Source organism: Dendropsophus ebraccatus, chromosome 1, assembly GCF_027789765.1.
Source record: "Dendropsophus ebraccatus isolate aDenEbr1 chromosome 1, aDenEbr1.pat, whole genome shotgun sequence".
NCBI lineage: Eukaryota > Metazoa > Chordata > Amphibia > Anura > Hylidae > Dendropsophus > Dendropsophus ebraccatus.
In genome coordinates this window covers 117,045,416-117,072,292 of record NC_091454.1, presented here as the reverse complement: position 1 = coordinate 117,072,292, position 26,877 = coordinate 117,045,416, and the positions used below count along the sequence as shown (strand labels likewise).

The following is a 26,877-nucleotide window of genomic DNA, read 5'->3' as shown; positions in this document are numbered from 1 at the left end:
TGTCATGATCATTGAAAGTCAGCTGCCACTGCATCTGCCAACACCAGAGGACACTCCGGTTGCAGCAATTTAACCTTGTAGATACCATGGTCAGTACTGACCGCTGTATCTTCAGGGTTTGCTCCCCCTGTAGTCCAGGGCCGTAGGGAAGGGGGCAGCTGGGCGCAGAGACCAGGGGGGGCGCCATCACAGGGAGCAGAGAGAGAAGGATCACAGTGAATAAGGCAGCCTGGAAGCGTCCTGCCCTGTCAGTGTGGGGAGGCAGGAGACTATTTTAACCTGATCAAAAGAGGTATTTCCCATACTGTACTGTCTCCTGGCTGCTGTTTAACTATAATTTGTGCAAAATCATGGCGTTTTTACCAAGATTTTGTACAAATCAGGGCTAAACAGCAGCCAGGAGACAGTACAGCAAAGTTACTGTGTAGGTAGAGAAGGACCTTGACAATGTGACTATGATGTCACCGCAGGTCCTGTATGTACACTGCACTATGGAGGAGGAAGAAAGAAATTATTATTTCTATTTAGAATTTGGTGATGTAATACCTTACTGGAGGTTTTACTGCTGTGGTCTCCGCTGCTAAGTGGAGTTGATCGAACCTCGGGAAATCCTAGGTTCGATCGAACTCGAACATTCACGAACCTGCCGCATTAGATTAGATTAAGCATAGGTAATAGGCTGAATCCCGGAATTCCAGACGGTACTCGGGGATTCTCCTTCTTCCCCACGGATCGGGAAGGCATCAGCAATCTAATGCGGCAAGTTCGTGAATGTTCGAGTTCATACCTGTGCATTAGGAGACGGCACCATAGAATCACATTACACTGGATGTCACACTGGAGATAGATCAGGAAGCTTTGCCTCCTAATTCACAGACAGCAGGGAGCAGAGACAACGGCACCTCCTCAGGTACAGACAGCAGGGAGCGGAGACAACGGCGACTCCTCAGGTACAGACAGCAGGGAGCGGAGACAACGGCACCTCCTTAGGTACAGACAGCAGGGAGCGGAGACAACGGCGCCTCTGTTAAGGTACTTAGGGACCAAATTTTAAATGGGAAAAATGGAAGTACTTTAAAAAATGCTGATTGAGCCCAAAGCTGCCTGACAATCATTCTTCATAAAAACATTCCAGGTACACAGTCAATATGACATTATGTATCCCATATTGTGTACACCACACTAGTGCTGCCAGTAGAAATGAGCGAATGGCTCATCTAAACAATCGCTTATCTAAACTTTATTAAAAAAAAATATATATATATATATATATGTTATATACCAGCAGTGAAGGGACAACCTGGGCCCCCTGTGCTTAATGTGCACACAAGGGGGGGGAACCAAATTGAATCCTTGCCCCGGGTGCAGGAGAGCCTAGCTACACCTCTGCTGTAGTCCATCGGCACACCGTTATGTCATTGTGGGGTCCTGACAGGCTAGGCTGTAATTGTGTACAATTTGTCACACCTTCACCACATGTGGCGCATAATACTCCTGTGGCATGTGTCAGACACCTTCAGAAACATAGATCGCAATTTTGTTGGAACACAATACCAGCGATAGAGTATTTTATAGTTCCGTTCTTAAGCAAGGCATCCTGTGGATATTTTGCGTGTGAAGATATGTGCCTTCTGTCTATCTAAAGAAGAGACTGTAATGTTTAAGTTTCTTTCCCATAGACTCCAGAAACAGGGAGCATCATCTGCTCCAGTCTCTTGAAGGTGATTGTAGAAATATCATATGCTGGAGGTGACTCCAATAGAAACAGTGACTCAGATGAAAGAGAGCTTCTTCCCCCTAGGTATAAGGCCTTTTACACATTCCTCCAGAATCAATGCCAGCCTGAGGAGACGGGCTCTGAAGATACGGCTGGAGGACTGGAGAAGCCAAACGCTGGATCACAAGCAGCATGATAACTAATATATCTGATATTACCACTTTGTCACCATCTGATCTGGAAACTATTTTCAGGGCTGCACAAACAATATAGTGATCGTTTGTGCAGCCAAGGTGCTGGATTTCTTGTGTCATGTAAAGTCACTGCAAACGAGCGCTGATCTTGCTGGTCGGATCTAAAGGGACTTTAAGAATGGCGCTAAGAGTATTCAAACCGGGATATTTTGGTAATGGGGCCCATGTGTCTGCAACTCCTCTAGGTAGGTAGGGGTTTGGCCTTTTAGAATAGTATGGAAGCTGGAGTTGTTGCAGGCTTTCCATAATAATGTCCATAAAAGTAGAAGGAAATGACAGCTCCAAAAAAATGTGAAGGAGTTAAAATGTCCAAAAATCTTTATTCCAAAGCATATTAAAAAACAACAACCATGTTAAAAACAGCACGTCTACGCATTTTGGGGACAAGCCCCATAATCATGACAGTACAACAACATAATAGGCAAACTTATATATGCTTTGGGTAATGGCATCTGAAAACCCAAGTTCCACCCCTCTGCATCACTGGAATAGGAGAAGGGAGGGGGAGGGGGGGGAGGGGAATGAGGCAAGACTCAGGTGAAGCAGGTCACAGTGGAGTTAACCATGTGTGTTCTGTGAAACCACCTAATTAAAGCATAGTGTGTATTGTGCAAACCAAAAACAAGCAATACTGAATATTATTATAGCAATGCAATGCTATATTATACACTGATATCAGGGCTCTAAATGCATAGCAAAAAAATAAAAAAAAATGATTGCAATTGCTATATGTACAAACAGAAAAACAGAATAAGTACTAAGCAATATAAACAAAATGTGATTATGTGAAAAAAAAATCAGTATATATAGAAAAGATCACTTTTGTAATTCAGCCCCTCAGGAACGTGAGTGCCGAGGCGTAGAATCCAAAATGCCTTGCGCTTCCTGAGGAGATGTACCCATTCACCACCGCGACGGGGTTTACAGACCTTCTCTATTGCATAGAAGGAGAAACCAGATGGATCCCCACCATGTACATCTCTAAAATGCTTGGCCAGCCCTGATCTGCATCTATTGAGAGCTGAAGTATTTTTCATATCGGCTATATGCTCCATGATACGGATTTTTAGTTTTCTCTTTGTAGAACCAACATATTGTGAATTACAAATGTTGCAATGAGCAACATAAACAACGTATGTAGAATTGCAATTGACAAAAGACTTGATTACATACGAAGTCCCTGTGCACACTGACAAAAAAGTCCTGCGTTTTTCAGTAAATGTGCATATAGAGCATCTGCTCTCCGCACACTTAAAGAAACCCTGGAGATGCAACCAGTTATTGTGTTTAGTACGGTTATGTATATCGCTGGGTGAGAGAAGGTTGCCAAGGGTTTGTCCTCTACGGGCAACACATCTCACACCCGGGGATAACATTTCTTCGCATGTTTTATCCTGAAAAAGAATTGGTAAGTATCTGCGTATAATAGTTTGTATCTCTCCAAATTGGGGACTAAAAGGAGTTGAAAAAACTAGACGCTGTTGTTCCTGTTTGGAGTCACTTTGGGGCAGATCACATTTTCTATCCCTCAAGTGATATGTTCTATCGCGGCTTTCCGCTATCCTCTCAGCCCTATTCACTACATGCCTTGAGTAACCTTTCTGAAACAATCTGTGTCTAAGATCAAGAATCGCAGCTGCATAAGCTGCATCGTCACAATCCGTACCAGGAATTTATTTTCTGGTGCGGCCGTTATATTGACGACCTCCTCTTAATCTGGACAGGGTCTGAGAAACAAGCCAAAAAATTTGTTGAGTTCATCAACTGTAACGATCTCAACCTACATTTCACATACCAATTCGAGTTAGAAACCATTTCTTTTTTGGATTTGTCCCTTACACTGAACAACGGCCGTATTCACACGTCCCTATATAGAAAGCTGAGTTCAGGTAATGGGCTTCTCCATGCCTCCAGTAGCCACCCAAAACATGTATTGCGCAATCTTCTCATCGGTGAATTTATACGCACTCGCCGTAATTGTTCAGATGCTGCGGCTTATGCAGCTGCGATTCTTATTCTTAGACACAGATTGTTTCAGAGAGGCTACTCGAGGCATGTAGTGGATAGGGCTGAGAGGATATCGGAAAGCCACGATAGAACATATCACTTGATGGATATAAAATGTGTTCTGCCCCAAACTGACTCCAAACAGGAACAACAGCGTCTAGTTTTTTCAACTCCTTTTAGTCCCCAATTTGGAGAGATACAAACTATTATACGCAGATACTTACCAATTCTTTTTCAGGATAAAACATGCGAAGAAATGTTATCCCCGGGTGTGAGATGTGTTGCCCGTAGAGGACAAACCCTTGGCAACCTTCTCTCACCCAGCGATATACATAACCATACTAAACACAATAACTGGTTGCATCTCCAGGGTTTCTTTAAGTGTGCGGAGAGCAGATGCTCTGTATGCACATTTACTGAAAAACGCAGGACTTTTTTCGCAGTGTGCACAGGGACTTCGTATGTAATCAAGTCTTTTGTCAATTGCAATTCTACATACATTGTTTATGTTGCTCATTGCAACATTTGTAATTCACAATATGTTGGTTCTACAAAGAGAAAACTAAAAATCTGTATCATGGAGCATATAGCCGATATGAAAAATACTTCAGCTCTCAATAGATGCAGATCAGGGCTGGCCAAGCATTTTAGAGATGTACATGGTGGGGATCCATCTGGTTTCTCCTTCTATGCAATAGAGAAGGTCTGTAAACCCCGTCGCGGTGGTGACTGGGTACATCTCCTCAGGAAGCGCGAGGTATTTTGGATTCTACGCCTCGGCACTCCAGTTCCTAAAGGGACTGAATTACAAAAGTGATCTTTTCTATATATACTGATTTTTTTTTCCCACATAATCACATTTTTGTTTATATTGCTTACTGCTTATTCTGTTTTTCTGTTTGTACATATAGCAATTGCAATCATTTTTTTTTTTGCTATGCATCTAGAGCCCTGATATCAGTGTATAATATAGCATGTCATTCAGTATTGCTTGTTTTTGGTTTGCACAATACACACTATGTTTTAATCAGGTGGTTTCACAGAACACACATGGTTAACTCCACTGTGACCTGCTTCACCTGAGTTTTGCCTCATTCCCCTCCCCCCCTCCCGCTCCCTTCTCCTATTCCAGTGATGCAGAGGGGTGGAACTTGGGTTTTCAGACGCCATTACCCAAAGCATATATAAGTTTGCCTATTATGTTGTTGTACTGTCATGATTATGGGGCTTGTCCCCGAAACGCGTAGACGTGCTGTTTTTAACATGGTTGTTGTTTTTTAATATGCTTTGGAATAAAGATTTTTGGACATTTTAACTCCTTCACGTTTTTTCGGAGCTGTGATTTCCTTCTACTTTTATGGACTGCATACCTGGGTGAACGGCCCATTTCTTATCACTTGCTCCTTACCAAGAGGGTTGCCGTCAATATTGGGACATATTCACACGGTGAGCTGACCTTGTTCTATAATTTTTTTGCTTTCCATAATAATGTGTATCTTTAGAGTATCTCTAAGAGTTCTGGATTGAAGTGAACAATGAAATTAGGGGACTATGTCTGGAAGTGCTAGCATTTCAAATGTATATGACAGCTGCAATGTCGTTCTGAGGAGGCTGGTTAAGTCAAGGTGTCATTAGGGGAATATTGGTCAGGGGCATGTCAACCCCTTTCTGTTCCTGAGAAACCCACTTTTTGTATCCATATGATATTGCCAGCCAGCAAATGCAGCAGTAAGGAAGGTTTGTGATAAAGACAAAGATCTGGCAGGCATGTGCCTCCATTTACTTTATGTTTGGTAAGCTAAAACATTTTAATTCTTGGATGTACGCTGTGCGGCTCTGTCATTACAGCGCGGCACTTATCTGTACAGTGCACCCGCTTCCAGCAGCATATCAGAGATGCTGCCATGCGGAGGACAGACCCCGGTACAGGCCTTCCATGTCTGTGTTCAGAGCGGAACACAGAACGTGTAAATGCAGCCATATATAGTAAGAAGAGTCAAAGAGGCTTTCCTGAGCACCTGAAGTGTACCAGGCTGCAACACCTTTTTACTCCTCCTCCTGTACCTGACCCTGCTGGGTCAATCAAACAGATAGGAGGGGGAAAGGAAGCATTCCAGCTTGTAACTATTCAGGAGCAAGGAAAATCTTTTTTGACTCCTTGTACCAGAGAATAAAACTTTTTTTTTACATTCTGGAAGAACCGACAGATATATGATATAGGGTACCATGTGTCTCCTTTTCCTAAGTCTAACAGTGTCAGCAGTTTGTAACATGAATTACAGCTGACAGATTCCCTTTAAAGTTGGAAAAGCAGTCATATCATTCAATTTCTGAAAAATAATACGACAGTTTGATCCAGATGAAAATAAAGACCTCATAAAGCAAGAATCAATCTGCCCGAAACTGGATATTAAATATGGATGGAAACACAGACTTAATACATAGTAGTTTCCCACAATGCCTTGTCATGAGGTAAGTTGTATAAAACTGTATAACCAGTACGGGTAAGCAGGTCATATTTGGTGGCTCATTCAAGTTAATCATGATTAGGCAAACTGAATTTGTAAACAGTGTCCAACTGTGATACACTAAACATCATTTGAAGCATTTCCTCTTTATTTAAATTATTGGAAGCTAATGAAAGCTATGATTTAAAATATTAATATTACAAATACATATGCATACCTAAAAGCTAATCTAGCAACCAAAAGAGAAAACCTAAATTCTATGAGTTCCATGGTATATAACCTGGCTGTAAGTCAAATATTTTATATAGTAAACAGTGGAGAAAAAGTGGAATATAATCAATACAATTTACTTTATTCCACTCCACACAAAGTGACAATGTAAAGATTACAAACATTTCTGAGGGTCAACAAGATAAGGCATGCAGAATATTAAGAATATTTTATTTAAACTGTCAATGGCAATGCCTTCATATGTATTTATATTTATCTGAAAAGTTTACTGAATCTTAAAAACGACAAATACATAAATATAGCAACCTTTCTCTACTATATTACTATCTAATTGATCAACATGTTTTATGACGATATCTTCTGCCTCCCAATAATATTACATGTTAGCTTTAAAATGTATTAAGTTGTGGACTGCTCTGCCGCCTAGTGGCCTCTCCATTTGCAACAAAGCTCAAGTTTACTGCATCAATGAAAGAATTAAAAAAGCATCCTATAAACTTGTCCCTGTTCAAAACAGCACTGAACGGCCACATCCTGTTTGCCACTTAGATTTACTTTGCTGACCCTTGGAGAAAATTTATTTTGCATCTCACATAAACTAAGTGTGCTTAAACATTTAACTTTATTGTCTAATTTGAGGATTTGTGATGGAAATATAACGCCGTTGTTATCATTTTTACATTTACCATACAGACAATGTTGACATCCAAACTCCAGTTCTTGTCTGATTTCCTTCACATTAGTCTCATTGTGAAAATCACTTCTACTCTTAGCTTCAGTTGTCATATCAATTTTCTCTTCGTATATTAGCTCCTGTAAACAATTTGTTATATCTATATATTATTTATGTTACTAAGGGGGACATGTATGAAGGTGCGTATCGGTGGGTACGCCGGGGGGGGCGGGGTGGTGTTGTGGAGGGGGTGGAACGGGGGGCGCGGACTCAGAGTCCGTGCGATTTATCCTTTGCTCCGGCAAAAGATATGCCGAAAACCTACTACACCTTTCAGGTGGCGTAGGTTTTCTGCCGTGCACACCAAGGCAGTCCGCCTCTACATAAATCTCCGTAGCGCCAGAGATGCAGGGACATTTTTAAGTCCGGCGTACAAAACGTCGGACTTAATAAATGTCCCCCTAAGAGTACATTAATTTTAAATATATACTATCAGGGGCGTAGCTAGGATACATGGGGCCCCATAGCAAAAAACTGTATGGGGCCCCCTCCCCTACACATTATAGAAAAAAAAAAAAAATCCTGCGTGCAGCCACAACAGTGACTGGCAGAGGAGAAAGCCAATGTCTACTTGTTCCGTCCATCCACTGTATTTAACTATAACAGCCTATTAGGAGCCTCATGGTTATATACATAGGTGCAGGAGCAGACTACCTTTTGCTTAACCCCTTATTTACTGCAATGTGTAAGTGACCCAGTGTTCTCTTACATGCTGCAACACAAAAAAAAAAGGGTTAATACAGAAGACAATTAGCTCTCTCCTGCACTGATAACCCCTGACTTCTGCAGGAGCTCAGAGAACAGAGGTCAGAGGTTATCAGAGTAGTCAGGCAGAGAGCTAATTGTTAACTCTTTTTTGTGTTGCAGCATGTAAAAGAACACTGGGTCACTTACACACTACAGTACATAAGGGGTTAAGCAAAAGGACACAGGAGGCTCTTATCTTCCCTGTGCAGGGCCCCCTCCCTCCAAGGGCCCCATAGCACCCGCCTTCCCTGCCTCTATGGAAGCTACGCCACTGTATACCATTTACCCCTAAAAGGACAGAGACAGTTTTCATTTGTATACTTTTGCCGTCTGCTCTCCCGGGCGGGGTCCTCCCCGGGTCTACCAACGCGCACCTGAATGCAGTACCTGATCCTATTCTGGTACCTGGCGGATGATGGCCCCCATGACACACGCCGCTAATTCCCATTGTGAGTGGAGCAGGAGAATGCTGGGATTGCCAGGTCTTTGACGCTCCGGCATCCTTTGGGCAGCTGGGCAGAGTATGGCTAAGACTGGTGGCTTGTTCCCTGGGTCCTGGTGCTGTGGCTTGCCCCTCCTCCTCATAAGGGCTCTGGGGGATGATGGGAGAATGCCAGAGCTATCGGTCGGCCATTACACGCAACTGAAGGGATGCTACCTACGGGACATAATTACTCCTTGAGCTGTGGTGTGCTGGGCTCCAGCTCCAAGTTAGGAGGATTTCTGAAGGAATACAGGTACCAGAAGGGACGCTGCTGAAGGTTTTTTTAATAGTTTTAGTCTCTCTTCTGATGAACTGGGACAATTTTTTGAAACCCTGAGTTGGGACGCATTCTGAGGAGAGAAAGTAATGCTGACTTAAATAGAGGCTTGAAGTCTCCTGACGGAGTCACTGGAGCGCATGGATGAATCATGGGTTGATGTTTTGGCTCCTGTATATCTGAACAGAGCGTCTACAACTTTCTCTTAATGTTTGACATACTGTAACAATTAAGCCTTTTGCTATTACTATGATTATTGCAGAGCTGTGTATGCATCTTTGGGCTCTGAATTAAACCAAGCCACAAGCTGGAAGAAATTCATTCGGTCCGATGCCCAGAAGGAATAAAGGAGTCTGAGATATCCCTCGTGTAGTAGAAAAGGAAAGGACGGCCGGATTAATGCTTCAGCTATAGATCTTTAATCCGGCAGATAAGTCTTTGAGGATGGAACCTTGTGGTCAGTCACTTGCTTACATTAGAGAAATCATACAGGAAAGAGCCTTTAAGGACTATACTGACTGTGGTAAATGATAAAAGCGCCTAGACATGCCATTTTAGGTCCTTGTTGTGACTAATGTATAATATTCTTACTTGTTGTCTCCTATTGCTTCCCTAATTTGGGGGGCAGTGGTGAGATATGGAGTTTTGATTTTGACCAAGGAATGGTACTGCACAAAGTATATACAGATTGTTCTAGCACTCATCTTATAATATTTTTATCTGCTGAAGTTATATCTAACACATTATTCCCTAGGTATATCTCCCTGTGGCTTTCTTATTGATGGGAAGCAACGGTGAGATATGTATGTATATTTTCTGATGACAGCTATAGTTGTATAACTATCTGGGCCTGAACCTTGTTAGAATCCTATAGTGTGATGTCATTTAAAACTACCTCTAGAAAATCGGGTGGATCGCAGTCTGTAGAAAGATACCTAAAAAAAAAACCTCCGATGGCTGGGAATAAGACTCGGGGGTAAAAGGGCACCTCTCCAGCTCTCTTAAAAGAACCTCAGGGCTCAAAATATGCTGTGTTAGATCATAAATGGCTTGAGGAAATAGTGGTAGCTGATCATTTGTCAAATCATTTTAGTATAGAGAGGGCGCACAGGATTCCCAATAGGGCATCTTCTCTGGGAGCACCCCCTAGGAAGATGTTAGCGAAAACCTTGATGTTAAAGGATAGGGATACTGTCCTGCACAGAATGAGGGACTTAAAGAGACACTGTCACCCCCTTTTTGCATTATGTCTTCTCTAAACAGGTGTAAAAGGTAAATTTAGCCGTTTTCATACCCCATTTTATATCATACGTCATGGTGCTTGTTCAAGTAAAAAGTCATCTTTTATCATCTGAGATTGGGATACCTGGGCGGGGCTTCACGGCCAAAGTGCCACTTAGTCACGCCCCCTCAATGACGTCATCGTTGCATAGGCCATGCCCCCTTAGCGGCCATTGGTGTGGGCCAATCTGGTGAGGGTGGGGCCTAGACTTTTAGGCTGGCCCTTCCAATGGCTGCTGAGGGGGCGGGGCCTATGCGGCGATGACGTCACGGAGGGGGCATGGCTAAGTGGCACTTCGGTCGTGAAGCCCCGCCAAGGTATCCCAATCCCAGATGATAAAAGATCACTTTTTACTTGAACAAGCACCATGACGTATGATATAAAATAAGGTATAAAAAAAACTGCTAAATTTACCCTTTACACCTGTGTAGAGAAGTCATAATGCAAAAAGGGGGTGACAGTGTGACTTTAAAGAACGTTACTTTTAATGGACAAAAAATTGCAATGTTTCCAGATTTTTCCCATGCCAAGCAGAAAAAGAGGGAAACCTTCAGGGAAGGTTTTTTTTTTCATTTGGGGAGCTTCCATGTTTATGCCGTTTGCCCTAGGGTAAAATTGACTTGTTATGCATGTTCCTCAAGTTGTTACGATTACAACGATATGCAACTTGTGTAACTTTTATTTTATTTGATGGCTTTTAAAAAATTAAAACCTTTTTTTTTTTTAAAAAATGTTCTTTAAAACTGCTCTATTACCATGCTCATAGCGCTTTTATCCTTTGATCTATGGGGCCGTGTGAAATGTCATATTTTGCGCCATGATCTGTACTTCCTATCGGTACTTTGATTGCGCATATGCGACCTTTTGATCACTTTTATTAGAGGAGGGGATTTTTTATTAATAAAAATTTTTTATATATTTTTTTTTTTATACACATATGAGAAGTCTCCCTGGGGGACTTTTAGTATTACTAGTCTGATCTCTCATTGAGATCTATGCAGTATAAATAAACTGCATAGATCAATAAGATAGCCGCTGCAGCCGAGAGCAATAGAATACCGAGCTGGGATCAGCACCATTACAGCGCAGACCCCGGCCCGGTAAAGATGCGAGGATTTCTTCTCCGCGATCACATGGCGGGGGGTGATGTTAGAGGAAGGGGAGAACGCGCAAAGCAGGCGTCTGTGTTCGATGCAACCAATCGACACTTACCTGCAACTGTTTGCCTAGTGGAAACGCACTTAATTCCAGAAACTCTATTTAAAGTGCGACGTTGGTGGGCTGCATTGGAAATACACTGGTGCTACTCTTCACATTCTTCAGGTGCCTCTCTTTATATTCATAGAAAAATAAATTTTCAGGAGAAGGAGAGAAAGTATATAATAGAGGGAGATTTATTTTTCTTTATGGTATCTTGGAAGGTGTAGAAGTGGCTTTAGCATTTGTGTACATTCCCCCACCCCGCCTTTTGTGTTTGATGTCCTGATAACTCTGATTGAATCTCTGCAGAATAAGGCTGGTTATTAATGGAGACTTTAATGCTGTGATGAACCCTGAACTGGACAGAAGCAGTAGTGAGGCCTAATAAGATCCTAGCAGATATTTTTATGGTCAAGATAAGTCAGGTGAAATGATCAGAGATCAAGCAAAGATCAGGTAAGAGTTTAGGGAATTTTACAGTAAACTATATACTCCCAAACAGGGCCGATTCTGGGGTGTCTGCCCCCTGAGTGATGGCCGGCCACGTGCACCCGCCCCCCCCCAACCAGCCGCTCACCTGTCCCACGCCGCAGCCGGCCCACGCTCTCCGCTGTCTCCACATCCCGTCAGGTTCCGCGACGTCACCCTGCAGCTGTCACGGACCTCCAGGCTGTGGTGAGTGGGGTGATCGGGTCGCGCGGGGCGGCCCTGCGCGACCCGATCACCCTAGCGCGTCCCCCACCGACCCCGGGCACTCACCACAGCCTGGAGGTCGATGACAGCTGCAGGGTGACATCGCGGGACCTGACGGGATGTGGAGACAGCGGACAAAAATGACAGCAGGGGGGACATAATGCCGCCCTTTGCCGGACCGCAAAATCTGCCGCCTGAGGCGGAAGGCTCATTCCGCCTCATGGCAGAAGCGGGCCTGCTCACAAAGGAGAGGTTACAGAAGACCAATTCAGTGTTTTTTTTTCCCTCCGGGATAGATCTCCCCGTTGTCTCCCAAGAACAGAAAGTGAGGTTAGAGGGGGCAATTACTGTAACTGAATTACAAACTACTTTGAGTGGGCTCCCAAATGATTCGGCTCCTGGCCCAGATGGTCTTCCATCTGAATTTTACAAAAAATATGCCAATATAAGCCAATTTGCCAATATTCCAAAAAGTGGTTCATGAATCCTGCTCTATGGGTAAGCTACCTGATTCTATGCTTGAAGCCACAATTGTTGTGTTTCCAAAGAAGGATAAAGATATAAGAGAGATTGATGCATACATATTAAACTCCGATATTAAGTGGTTTGCTAAAACTATAGCGCTAATGTCAGGACTGGCAGGCGTAGACAAGACAAGAGACAGTGACCCTAGATCTGAACCCACCCACTGTCACCTGCCTACTTGCCTCGGTCGACCCTAAACGGTCGCGGACAACCACGGAGTCGGTCCCTACACTGCGTAGGTGAATACACAAAACGTAGACAGACAAACAAAACACAATAGAGGATAGTCAACTAGCAGGGTCAAAACCAAACAGACAACGCAGTACAAAATCAGAAGGAGAGCGGATAGTCAAATGTCAAGCAAGAGGTCAGAACACGGGCAGAGCAATAGCAAGGGGATTAGGACAGGGAACGCTGGGAAAGGAGTAGGGGAGCTGGGACTAGTGACAACTAATAGCCAGCGGGGAACTGAGGATCTGACTGCTTTTTATCCAGGGTAAGAGCTTAGGTCCAGCAGCTGATTGGAGCAGCCCTGATTCCAGCACCAAGCTCAGCTGAACAGACCTAGCAGTGCAGTAACCCCTGCACTGCCAGAAGTCTCACAGGCAAGGCAGGTGTGGCTGAAGTAAAACACAGTTCAGACACAATTCCTATGCAAACACAGACAAAAATTCAGCGCTTCCTCGGCCGCCTGGCACAGACCGAGGAGCGCAAAGTCACATTCCTAACAGTACCCCCCCTCTTATGAGGGGCCTCCGGACCCTCTTTCAAAGGACTCGGCTTAGAGGGATTGCGAGCATGGAACTGGCGTATGAGACGAGGAGCATGAATATCTTTGCTCGCCACCCAAGTTCGCTCTTCTGGGCCGAACCCCTTCCAATGGATGAGGTATTGGACAGAGTTCTGCACCCGACGAGAGTCCAGAATCTTTTCCACTTCAAACTCAAGATCCCCCTGAACGACCAGAGGGGCAGGGGGAGTAGATGGCAACACTGGAGTAACATACATCTTTAATAAAGATTTGTGAAACACATTATGAATGCGCATGGTTCTTGGCAGTTGTAACCTGAAAGAAACAGGGTTAATGATTTCAGTAATGGCATATGGACCAATATATTTAGGTGCTAGCTTTCCGGACGGAACCCTAAGCTTCAAGTTTTTGGTGGAAAGCCACACTTTGTCACCCACACAATACTCTGGGCCAGATATGTGTCTTTTGTTGGCTTGTCTTTTAGAAGATTCTTGGGCTTTAACCAAGCTCTCAAGAGCTCGAGCCCAGACTGTGCACAGTCTACTATAGGTCTTTTCAGCGGACGGGTTAACAGATTCAGAAGCATGCGCAGATGAATACCTTGGATGAAAACCATAATTACAGAAAAACGGCGACATTTTGATAGATTGATTTTCCCTATTATTGAGGGCAAATTCTGCCAAGGACAAATACTCCTTCCATTTGTCCTGGGCACCAGAAACAAAGCATCTGAGAAATTGTTCCAATGACTGGTTCACTCTTTCAGTTTGCCCATTGCTCTGAGGGTGAAAGGCAGATGAAAATGATAATAAAGTGCCCAATCGACCACAGAACTCCCTCCAGAACTTAGACACAAACTGCACCCCTCTATCAGATACAATGTTCTCTGGCACCCCATGTAGCCGTAGAATATGATTGATAAACAAAGATGCTAAAGTACGTGAATTAGGAAGTTTCTTAAGGGGAATGAGATGGCACATTTTGGAGAATCTATCAACAACAACCCAGATGACAGTCTTTCCTTTTGATGGCGGCAAGTCAGTGATGAAGTCCATTGAAAGGTGAGTCCAAGGTCTCTCAGGTAAAGGTAGAGGATGTAAAAGACCTTCGGGTAATCTGCGAGGGACCTTGGACCTGGCACAGACCTCACAGGCCTCAACAAACAGTTTAACATCTCTGGCCCAAGTAGGCCACCAATAACAACGTGAGAGCAAATACTTTGTGCCAGCAATGCCCGGGTGACCTGCTAATACAGAACAATGGGTCTCTTCAAGAACCCTGAGTCTAAGATTAGGAGGTACAAAGAGTTTCCCATCTGGAGTATTCCTGGGTGCTAGGGACTGCGAGTTTACCACCTGAGCTGCAAGTTCAGGTTGGAGAGTGGCAATGACCACTCCTGGTGTTAAAATAGTCTCAGGTTCTTCCCTGGGGGCACTGCTGACATCAAAGCTGCGAGACAGGGCATCAGCTTGGACATTTTTAGAACCAGGACGAAAGGTAATCTCAAAATTAAACCGGGTAAAGAATAATGCCCACCTGGCTTGCCGGGGGGTAAGGCGTTTAGCCTTGTCCAGGTATAATAGGTTCTTATGGTCAGTTAAAACCTTAATCTTATGCTTAGCCCCTTCAAGAAAATGTCTCCATTCATCAAAGGCCCACTTAATGGCCAGTAGTTCTCTGTTGCCGATATCATAATTACACTCTGTTTTAGAGAATTTTCTTGAAAAGTAGGCTACAGGGCTTAAGTTAGTCAGTGTCACAGGACCCTGTGAGAGAACTGCTCCAACCCCTACCTCCGAAGCATCCACCTCAATGATAAATGGTTGCTCAGGATCAGGCTGAATAAGGATTGGAGCTTCAGAGAAACACCTCTTCAACTGTCCAAATGCCTGTACGGCTTCGGGGCTCCAGTTCACCAGATCTGCCCCTTTTCTGGTCAAATCAGTTAATGGTTTAGCAATGACAGAGAACCCCTTAATAAATTTTCTATAGTAATTGGCAAACCCCAAAAACCGTTGCAGGGCCTTGAGGTTAGTTGGGCGTTCCCATTTCTCAATAGCGGTCACTTTAAGGGGGTCCATACAAAAAGAGTTAGGGGTGATAATATAACCAAGAAAAGAGACTTTCTGGATCCCGAACTGGCACTTGGACAATTTAGCGTAGAGGTGATTCTGTCGGAGTAACTCCAATACCTTACGGACATGACAAACATGAGAGGACCAATCTGGTGAAAAAATTAAGATGTCGTCCAGGTATACTACCAGAAACTGACCAAGATATTTACGAAAGACATCATTTACAAAGTGCTGAAAAACTGCCGGCGCGTTACTTAACCCAAAGGGCATGACTAGGTATTCAAAATGCCCTTCAGGGGTATTGAAGGCAGTTTTCCATTCATCCCCTTCTCTTATTCGAATCAGATTGTAGGCCCCACGAAGATCAATCTTGGAGAACCACTGAGCACCCACAATCTGATTAAACAGATCCGGAATAAGAGGAAGGGGGTGCTGATTCTTAATGGTGATCTTATTAAGTTCACGGTAATCTATGCAGGGTCTAAGTCCACCATCTTTCTTCCCCACAAAAAAGAAACCAGCACCTAATGGAGAGCAAGAGGGACGAATATGACCTTTGCGAAGACTATCCTGGATGTATTCTCGCATGGCCTCCCTCTCGGGTCTGGACAAATTAAAAATTCTCCCCTTAGGATATTTGGACCCTGGAATCAAATCAATAGCACAATCGTACGGACGGTGCGGTGGCAGAACTTCCACAGATTTTTCATCAAACACATCAGCAAAGTCAGCTACAAACTCAGGAATCTCTCCCTCCATAGTAGAGCAGTCTGTGACATTTAATGCAATACAGTGAGAAGAACACTTAGAACCCCATTTAATCAACTCCTTAGTGGACCAATCAAATACAGGATTATGTTGTTCCAACCAGGGCAAACCCAAAATTATGTCAGAAGACAAGTTATCCATGACCAGAAAATCAAGAATCTCCTTGTGTACTGACCCAACCTGCACCTCCATAGAAGGAGTAATGTACCTGACTTTACCCTGGGCCAGGGGTGTAAAATCAGCACCAGTAATAGTCAACGGACATCTAAGCTGAAGCGGGCATATTCCCAGAGCTGACCAGAATGCAGAATTAATGAAGTTGGCCGAGGCCCCCGAATCCACATGAGCGTAACCAGAAACAGATTTGTCTCCCAAAAACAAAGAAATAGGCAACATTAATTTGTTTTTCTTTTCAAGAGGTACCTGGGCATCTGAGTGACCCCCTCGATCGTCACTCAGGCGCTGGAGTTTTTCCGGAGGTGGTTCTGGTTTGGAGGTACATTCCCTCACCCGGTGTCCGGCCTTTCCACAGTACAAGCAGAGATTATGTTGTAGGCGGTAAGCCCGTCTAATCTTGGCATCCGCAACCCCGAGTTGCATGGGTTCATCTTGCAATCGGGGAAAAGAAGGACTTAACTTAGGAGTAGAAACAGCAGAGGACAGGGTTTTAGAAGATTCAGGGGTGTCTTTCTCTCTGCGTCTGTCTCTGAGTCGTCTGTCCACCCGTATGGCTAATGTCATGGTCCCCTCTAAAGTATCAGGGGTAGGGTACACTACCAATAGATCTTTAAGCTGATCCGACAACCCCATCCGGAACTGGCAACGCAGAGCTGGATCGTTCCAGCCGGATGGTACACACCACTGCCGGAACTCAGCACAATATTCTTCTACAGGTCTCTTACCCTGTCTCAGAGAAGTAAGCTGATGCTCTGCTACTGCCGCCTGGTCTGGGTCATCATATAATAGCCCTAGGGCAGCAAAAAATTGATTCACGGAGGTCAACTCCATGGATCCAGGGGACAATGAAAAAGCCCACTCCTGAGGAGGACCCTGCAAGAGGGACATAATAATGCCCACCCTTTGGTCCTCGCCCCCAGAGGAGCAGGGGCGCAAACGAAAAAACAACTTACACCCCTCTCTAAATGTTCGGAAACTCCTCCTGTCTCCCTTAAACTTTTCAGGGAGCTGCACAGGAGGTTCCAGAGGTAGAGGGGTGGTCATGGTCACCTGTCGTGGTGCAGTCTCTTGCTCCTGGACGCGCTCAGCAAGGTTCTGAACCAGCGTGTTCAGACCTTGCATCTGGTTAACCAGAGCCTCCATGGCGTCCATGATGCAAGGTGACTGCAAAAAAAAAAATTTTTTTTTTTTTTTTTTTTATAAGGCTGGCTATTCTGTCAGGACTGGCAGGCGTAGACAAGACAAGAGACAGTGACCCTAGATCTGAACCCACCCACTGTCACCTGCCTACTTGCCTCGGTCGACCCTAAACGGTCGCGGACAACCACGGAGTCGGTCCCTACACTGCGTAGGTGAATACACAAAACGTAGACAGACAAACAAAACACAATAGAGGATAGTCAACTAGCAGGGTCAAAACCAAACAGACAACGCAGTACAAAATCAGAAGGAGAGCGGATAGTCAAATGTCAAGCAAGAGGTCAGAACACGGGCAGAGCAATAGCAAGGGGATTAGGACAGGGAACGCTGGGAAAGGAGTAGGGGAGCTGGGACTAGTGACAACTAATAGCCAGCGGGGAACTGAGGATCTGACTGCTTTTTATCCAGGGTAAGAGCTTAGGTCCAGCAGCTGATTGGAGCAGCCCTGATTCCAGCACCAAGCTCAGCTGAACAGACCTAGCAGTGCAGTAACCCCTGCACTGCCAGAAGTCTCACAGGCAAGGCAGGTGTGGCTGAAGTAAAACACAGTTCAGACACAATTCCTATGCAAACACAGACAAAAATTCAGCGCTTCCTCGGCCGCCTGGCACAGACCGAGGAGCGCAAAGTCACATTCCTAACAGCTAAGATTTAAAAATGTTATTAGCTCTCTAATCCATGAAGATCCAAATGGCTTTATGCCATAGATCGGCATTTGTTAATATTGAGCGGGTATTAGCTGATATCCAAGCATCGGGATTGGGGCCCTGCTCCATCCTGTCGTTGGACGCTGTTAAAGCGACTCTGTACCCACAATCTGATCCCCCCAAACCGCTTGTACCTTCGGATAGCTGCTTTTAATCCAAGATCTGTCCTGCGGTCCGTTTGGCAGGTGATGCAGTTATTGCCATAAAAAAATTGCTTTTAAAATTGCAGTTCCGTGCCCTACGGGCGTATCTGTGCCCTAACTTTGCACCACCCCTCCGTCCCTCCTCCCCGCCCTCCTCATCATTAGAAATGCTCCAGGCAGATTGCCTCCTATTCACCACCTGTGTTACCATGGCACATGGGCTGGATCATTAAGACACCTGTGCAATGTTCAAACAGAAGTAAATGTTCCATTGGCATTCCTAATAATGAAGAGGGTGGGGAGGAGGGACGGAGGGGGCGGTGCAAAGTTAGGGCACAGATACTTTTAAAAGTTATTTTTATGAGAATAACTGCATCACCTGCCGAACGGACCTCAGGACAGATCTTGGATTAAAAGCAGCTATGCGAAGGTACAAGTGGTCACAGAGTCGCTTTAAGGCCTTCGACAGGGTGGAGTGGGGCTATCTGTGGAAGTCTCTTAAGGCTTTTGGGGTAGGGCCAACTATAATCCAATGGATTAGGATGATGTATGATTCTCCTAGGGCCAGATTGGCTATTAATGGTGGCCTCTCAGCTTGGTTCAAGCTTTCTCACGGGACCAGGCAGGGGTGCCCCCTGTCTCCCTTTCTCTATGCACTTTATATTGAGCCCCTTGTAATATCTATTCATTAGAATGTAATTAGAATCCATGGACTGAAGGATTACGACTTAAAGGGGAGCAGGGGAAAATAATATTATTTGCTAATGACATGCTGGTATTAGTTCAGGATCCACAAAAATCTATTCCTAAAATGATGGACTGTATAGTCCAATTTGGGTTAATCTCTGATATTCAAATAAACTGGACTAAGTCCTCACTTTTGTCTGTTGGACAAGATGAGTGCATTTCTGATTATGGATTTACGAGGGTTGGGGATGGTCAATGCCTAAAATATTTGGGGATACATGTCATCTCATCCTAAAATTATATGTTGAACAAAATCTTAAGCCACTGGTGTCTCGGATTGAGAAAAAAATAGAGATCTGGCTGAGACTTCTGCTCTCTCAGGCAGACCGTATGGTGTTGGTTAAAATGATTTTACAGCCACAGATTATATATCTCCTTTGTGCTACGCCTGTTTGGATTCCAGATAAGTGGTTCAAGCTCATAGAGTCATTGCTAAGCCAGTTAATATGGGGCAGAAAGCGAGTTAGGATATGATACAGTCACCTTACTCTCTTAGAAAAAGCAGGAGGGCTTTCACTACCAGATTTTAAAATTTACTTTTTGCCAATTAAGTAACAGAATATACAAAGAAATAATCACTCAGCACTAGGAACCCATGTTATCGGTCCGAATAGGAGCTGTTACAGTAATCTTCTGTGCTTGTGTGCTGATATAGGCAAGAATGGGGAATCTGGGATGACATATAGAAGGTTATGGGGTAAAGTATGGAATAGTGTAAAAAGGCTATGTTTAATTAAGGGGAGTATTATATTTACACCACTATGGGACAATCTGCACTTAGTAGAATAAGTTAAAATGGACACTAAAGAATTTTGGATTAAAAAGGGTATCACAGAAGTAGCTCAGATATTTGATGGAGGATCCTTGAGTTTTGAATTTCTTAGGCAAAAATTCTTATTTGGGAGTAAGCACTTGATTTATTATTGGCAGCTTTCTCACGCAGTCAGATGCACAGATAGAAAGGAGGTATTTATCATATATTCACACAAAGTCATCACTTATTTATCTAGCTTTAAAGGGACTAGGAGAGGAGAGTTGGGGGGTCTCTATAAGCTTATACTTAGCACAAAAATTCAAACTGAAAGTAAACAGAAATGGGAACGTGATATTGGTATTATTTCTGAAGAAGAATGGACCAACATTACAAATATTGTTAAAGGGGTCACTGTAAATATGAATCAATTTAAAAAAAGAATATATTACTCTCTGTATGTTCTCTGTAAGAGGGGGATTTATCCTTCGTTGTCCTGTTCCAGATGTGAGGTTCATGAGGCTAATGACATACACCTTCTATGGGTGTGCAGGGTGATTCAAGAGTATTGGGACAAGATAGTGGGTAAGATCAGGGATAGGACAGGGGTGGTTATCCCTTATAACCCTCTTGTTTTAGTTCTGGGCTGCACCATCCATATTCCTGAACATCAATTACTCACTGCTAAATTATTGCTTATAGCAAAGATTGTTCTGATGAGATATTGGGCGAAAGTAGATATGCCCCCCATTAGGGAGTGGGATCATCTGGTTGAGAAGGTATATATATATGAAAAAATGTATCATGCACGTAGTATATCTTGGGTGAAGTGTCAGGAAAAAACATGGTGAAGATGGCTTCGATAAATGAATCCTGAGTATGGGGCGTTTTTGATTTTGGTGTCGGTTAAGATTTAATTTAAAAAAAAAAAGAAATGTGTTGAAAATTGCTCTATTATGTTTATAATGCATTCTTGTGATCTATGGGGCCATTTGAGGGATAATTTTTTGTGCCATAATCTGTACTTCTTATACGTACACTTTTTATTCAAAATTTTGATGTGATGTGACCAAAAATCGGCAAAATTTGCACTTTGGTGGGTTTTTTTCGGGCGCTTACACCATTACCATTTGGGCAATTATACATGCGGCAATAGCAAGTATGTTTATTACTTTTTTAAAGGGTGAAGAGGGCCCCAAACTTAGTTTCATACAACTGCTGAAGGCAGCCTCTAGTGATCGTTAATACAGGACCAGTGTCAGAGCGTTGCTAAGGTTGCAGGTGATAAGTATAATGGATTGGCTTCCCACTATCGCTGATCCCTTTTTACTAGATCACCGGAGAAGGCTTTTTAACGCGGTCAGTTTTGACTGCGGCATTAAACCAGTTAATTAGCCGATACAGTCAATAGTGTTTGCTGGCTAAAACAGCAACATGTTACAACCCCTTTTTCTACCCCCTTTTCAACTATAGCATGACGGGTATACCTGTACGTGTGCATAGCTGAGCTGTGTATGTGGATGGAGTACAGTTTTGTCGCAATTTTTTTTTTTTTTTAAAGGTTTTAATTATTTTAAAGCCATCAAATAATATAAAAGTTATGCATGTTACATATCGTTGTAATCATACTGCTTTGAGGAACATAGATAACGTCAGTTTTACCATACAGTATAAACACGAAACCCCTCAAGAGGAATTGCACTTTTTTTCCAATTTTACTGCACATATAATAATCTGTTTTTGCAGCATATTTTATAGAAAAATAAAGTCTCTATTTGCAAAGTATAATTGGTGTTGCAAAAAATAAGGGTTCATGTGGGTCTGTAGGGGAAAATATGCAAGCTCAGTGGCCTTTTAAACATGAAGAGGAAAAAACGAAAGCACAAAAATAAAAACTGTCTCAGTCCTTAAAGGGTTAAAAAGTATAAAATATTGTATCCAGTTTTAATTAATATAAACCAAGGGTGCTTCTTACAGTCAGATGAGTCTTATAATGGAAAAAATATGGTACCTGTTTAGTAATGTAATTCTGTAAATTTTGATCTGTCCTGCTCCCCAATATTTCAGCCTGTAATGATCTAGATAAAAAAGAAAATCTTGTGTTTAGTACCTGTCAAAGAAATATACACATATACATTTTGGTCACCTTCATAAACACCCAATATATACAGCATTGAAAAGAAATTCTTCAATTCTATTAACCCCTTAAGGTCAAAGCCAATTTTCGTTTTTGCGCTTTTGCTTTTTCCATTTTATGTTTAAAAGTCCATAGCGCTTGCATTTTTTCACCTAGAGACGTATATGAGTGCTTATTTTTTGCGAAACCAATTGTACTTTGCAATGACCGGCATTATTTTTCCATAAAATATGCAGCGAAACCGGAAAAAAATCATTTGCGCTGTCAAATTGAAAACAAAAACGAATTTGTTTTGATTTCGGGGAGTTTTGCATTTACGCCGTTCGCCCTATGGTAAAACTGACTTGTTATGCATGTTCCTCAAGTCGTTACGATTACAACGATATATAACATGTATAACTTTTATTGTATCTGATGGCTTTTAAAAAAATCAAAACATTGTTAACAAATACACGTTCCTTAAAACCGCTACATTCCCAGGCTTATAGCGCTTTTATCCTTTGGTCTATGGGGCTGTATCAGGTGTCATTTTTTGCGCCATGACGTGTTCTTTCTATCGGTACCTTGATTGCGCATATACGACTTTTTGATCACTTTTTATTAAATTTTTTCTGGATTTGATGCGACCAAAAATGCAATTTTGCACTTTGGAATTTTTTTGCGCTGACGCCGTTTACCGTGCGAGATCAGGAATGTGATTAATTAATAGTTCGGGCGATTACGTGTGCGGCGCTACTAAATATGTTTATTTATTTGTTTATTTATTAATTTATATTTATAAAATGGGAAAAGGGGGGTGATTTGGACTTTTATTAGGGGAGGGGATTTTTTATTAATAAAAACACTTTTTTACTTTTTTTTTTTACATGGACTAGAAGCCCCCCTGGGGGACTTGTATATAGACAGCACTGATCTCTCATAGAGATCAATGCTGTGTATATACACAGCAAAGATCGATTAGATTGGTCATAGATTGCTATGGCCTGCTGCAGGCCATAGCAATCTATTGCCGAGCCGGGATCAGCGTCATTCCGACGCTGAGGCCCGGCACGGGCAGAAGAACGGATCTCCCCCCCGCGATCGCATCGCGGGGGGGAGATCCGACCCACTAGACACCAGGGATAGTGTGCATAAAGCACTTCAATGCAGCTGTCAGGTTTGACAGCTGCATTGAAGTGCTTAATTAGCCGGCGCGGCAACGGGACCCGCGCCAGCTAACAGAGGCACTGCCCGGCTGCACGTGTCAGCCGGGATCAGCGCCGTTCAGAGCGGGGTCCCGGCGGGACCCCGCTCTGAACACCCCCCGCGGCACCATGACGTATCAGATACGTCATGGGTCGCTAAGGGGTTAAAGATCAAAAAATGCTATCTCACAGATGGACCAGGCAGATTAACCCTACGCGTTCCGTCACGTGGATTTCATCACGGTTCTGACAAAGTGGTCCTGTCATTTCAATAAACTTTTATCCTTTCACCACATTAACCCATTCACTGCCTTAGACCACCAGGGATGCTTATCAACATGAATGTTTTCCTGTTGTCAGTTGTCTAAACCAAGGGTACGTTTTTTAGTCAGGTGTGTCTTATAAAGCGTAAAATACGGTGAATACCTCTTTTTGGCTACCTCAGAAACAGACTTGGTGATAACATAATGCCTATAATACGGCCTCTTTTTGACGCACATTTGAACCCGATGTTTTCCAATATATTGTTTATAAATGAGTCTTGATACAAAACTAGAATGGACTTATTGTCTATCTTTTTCTTCAGTCCTACAATCCAGCCCTGGTTTTGATAGTTTTTAATGAAAGTTTTTAGTAGTTTTTAGTTCTGACCTATTTTCGCTGGGCGCCAACCACGCACCGCTATGTGTAATAGCGGTGTGCGGGCGGCGACTAACGATATACATTACCTATCCACGTCCCCGGGTCCCGCGCTCTGTAACGTCAGAGGGGCCTGTCGGCTGACAGGCCGCCCAGCCAATCACAGGCCGCAGCAGTCCCGGCCTGTGATTAGCTGAGAGGCCTGTCAGCTGACAGGCCACTCTGACGTTACAGCGCGCGGGACCCGGGGAGAAGAAGACCGCAGCAGCAGCCCTGGAACATGGATTGGTAATGTATACAGTTATGCAAGGGCTGCAAGGACATCGGTAACGATGTCCCTGCAGCCCTTGTTTAACGATTATCGGACCGTGTAATAGGCCCAGTAAACGAGCGGCGATCTAGCAGATCGCTGCTCGTTTACAGGTATTATCGGGCCCTGCTCGACCAGTGTAATACCACCCTAAGGGGTGACAGTATCACTTTAATACATTAACTATAAAAAAAAAAAATGGGGGCAAATTAAACCATTAATACTTACGTGATTTCAGAATCATCCAAACATATTTTAGATGGGATAGTAATTGGTGACATTGGCAGCTGTACATTCTTTCTCAAATCTGAAATTGTATCCTTTGTTCTACACATATCAACATGTTGGGGGTGTTTGCCTATAAAAAAAGATTGACATTAACCAGCTTTTATGAATAAAAAGCAAATATTTGGGAATTTGTGACAAATTAAACTACCTATCCTCCAGGGTGTTGATAGAGAGCAACTATCAAGACCTTTTACAACACAAGAAATCCTGGAAGGGATAAGGAAGATAAGAGAGGAACCAATCCTGAAAGGGATAGCGAAGCTAAATAAAGCCCCAGGCCCAGATGGGCTAACAAATAATTATTGCAAAAAATACGCTCAGACCTTAGCCCTCCACCTTGCTTAAGATTTTAACAGAATACGCCAAGGGTCTAACTTCCCACAAGAAATGCTGAAGGCTTTAATTATTGTAATACCAAAAAAAAGGAAACCTACTGACCGACCAGGGAATTTTAGGTCATTATCCCGACTGAACTAGCCAAATTAATGACAGACCTGGTCCGTTTTGACTAGGTAGGGTTCATTAACCCCTTAAAGGGGTACTCCAGCTGGGGGGGGGCATTTTTTTTCTGGGACCAGGGAGGAGGTGGCTGAGTGAAACGACGTCCACTCCCCTCCCCGTTTCCAGCAGCGGGTCCCGCATCGTGGCGCTCCGGTCCCCGGCCGCTTCCTGGTTTCTGACGCGGGCCCGAGACGTGACGTCTCAGGTCTGCTCAGCCAGTCAGTGACGGAGGTGGGATCCTTTTTTAAGTCTGCTCAGATCCCGACTCACTGACTGGCTGAGCCGACCTGAGACGTATCGTCTCGGGCCCACGTCAGACACCAGGAAGCGGCCGGGAACCGGGACCGGAGCGCCGCAATGCAGGACCCGCCGCTGGTACTGGGGAGGTGAGTGGACGTCGTTTCCCTGAGCCACCTTCTCCCCGGTGTTAGGAAAAAAATGCCCCCCCCCCCGCTGGAGTACCCCTTTAAGGTCTGAGCCAATTTTCTGTCTTGCGCTTTTGTCTTTTCCTCCTTGTGATTAAAAGACCATAGCATGGTCTTTAAAAATAAAATAACACAATCCCGGCACTCACGTTTGCAATGAAGAAAGTGTGTTTATTCACACAAGTGGTTCGCTGCATGCGTTCCGACCATAAGGTCTTTCTCTGTTGAGAAAGACCTTATAGTCGGAACGCGTGCAGTGAACCACTTACTTGTGTGAATAAACACACTTTCTTCATTGCAAACGTGAGTGCCGGGATTGTGTTATTTTCTTTGGGCAAAGTGTTCCCTTGGCACCACTACCTTCACTGGAGTGCCGATCGTTGGTGTACATTTTATCTTTAAAAATAGTTAGACTTTGATTTCTGTTTTAATGTTTTGTAAAATTAGCAATCATGTGCCTCCCTGGGGGCTGCCATTTGCAATAGCATCTGTGTATGTCTCCCTGCACGACACATACACAGTTGCTTTATGGCAGCCCTCAGTACATAGGAGTCAATGGACGGCTCCCGTCCCGTCTGCTACAATGTAGCTGAGAGCTGACATGTGCAGCTCACACACACACACAGCTGAAGAGGAACCAGACGCCATACTGCTGGAGCTCCCAGAGAAGGTGCCCTGTGACAGCACTGACCTCAGCAGGTAGCCTGGCTCTCTCCTCCTGCTCGGGCTGAGATTGATAAGGCAGCCGGACTCATCTCCGTGCGGGAGGAGGGGGAGGGGAGCTCAGAGAGGTACAGTGCTTCATGCTGGGACAGGGGAAGCTGGAGGAGATGGTGAGGGGAAGAGGCAGACAAATGTCACACTGACCACCAGAGGAATAAAGATAAAAGCTGTCACTGTGTTAACCTCTTTCTTCCCAATGTCAGGACACTGCCTATGGCTACTACACTGCATCTGTATATGTAATGCCAGGCTAACATGATATAGATTGGGTTTTGTATATGAACTGGCAAAGATTTCATTTCAACTCCCAGACCATTAGCAGCAGCTGAGGTGTAGTATGGGGTTCTGTTGCAGCTGAGGTGTAGTATGGGGTTCTGTTGCAGCTGAGGTGTAGGTTCTGCAGCAGCTGAGGTGTAGTATGGGGTTCTGTTGCAGCTGAGGTGTAGTATTAAGGTTCTGCAGCAGCTGAGGTGTGTAGTAAGGGATTCTACAGTAGCTGAGGTATGTGTTATGGTCAGCGGCTATTGAAGCCTGATCAGGGAGCTGCATGAGGATGGAGATCCGAGGGTAGCTTAAGAGCACTAGGAGCAGCTGTCAGAAGACCCGTCTGTCTGTATGAATATGCATATATGAACTGTCTGTATGAATGTGCATGTATCAGCCTGCATGTATGAGCTGTCTGTGTGAGTGTGCATGAAGGAGCTGTCTGTATGTGTGCATGTATGATCTCCCT

At 43.9% G+C, this 26,877-nt stretch overlaps 2 protein-coding genes across 2 annotated transcripts in view; one reads left to right on the top strand and one right to left on the bottom strand.

Annotated features, from left to right (window-relative positions):
* ABCD2 (ATP binding cassette subfamily D member 2) overlaps positions 1 to 26,877 on the top strand; it is an 89,016-nt gene that overhangs the window by 509 nt on the left and 61,630 nt on the right. The window lies entirely within an intron of this gene.
* Positions 6,663 to 26,877, bottom strand: part of REDIC1 (regulator of DNA class I crossover intermediates 1) — a 37,741-nt gene continuing 17,526 nt past the window's right edge. The window contains exons 4-6 of the mRNA XM_069956120.1: positions 24,436 to 24,565; positions 21,949 to 22,015; positions 6,663 to 7,490 (exon numbers count right to left, since the gene is read on the bottom strand). Of these exons, the coding sequence (XP_069812221.1) occupies positions 7,155 to 7,490; positions 21,949 to 22,015; positions 24,436 to 24,565 (533 nt within the window). The 3' untranslated portion in view covers positions 6,663 to 7,154. The remainder of the gene's footprint in view (positions 7,491 to 21,948; positions 22,016 to 24,435; positions 24,566 to 26,877) is intronic.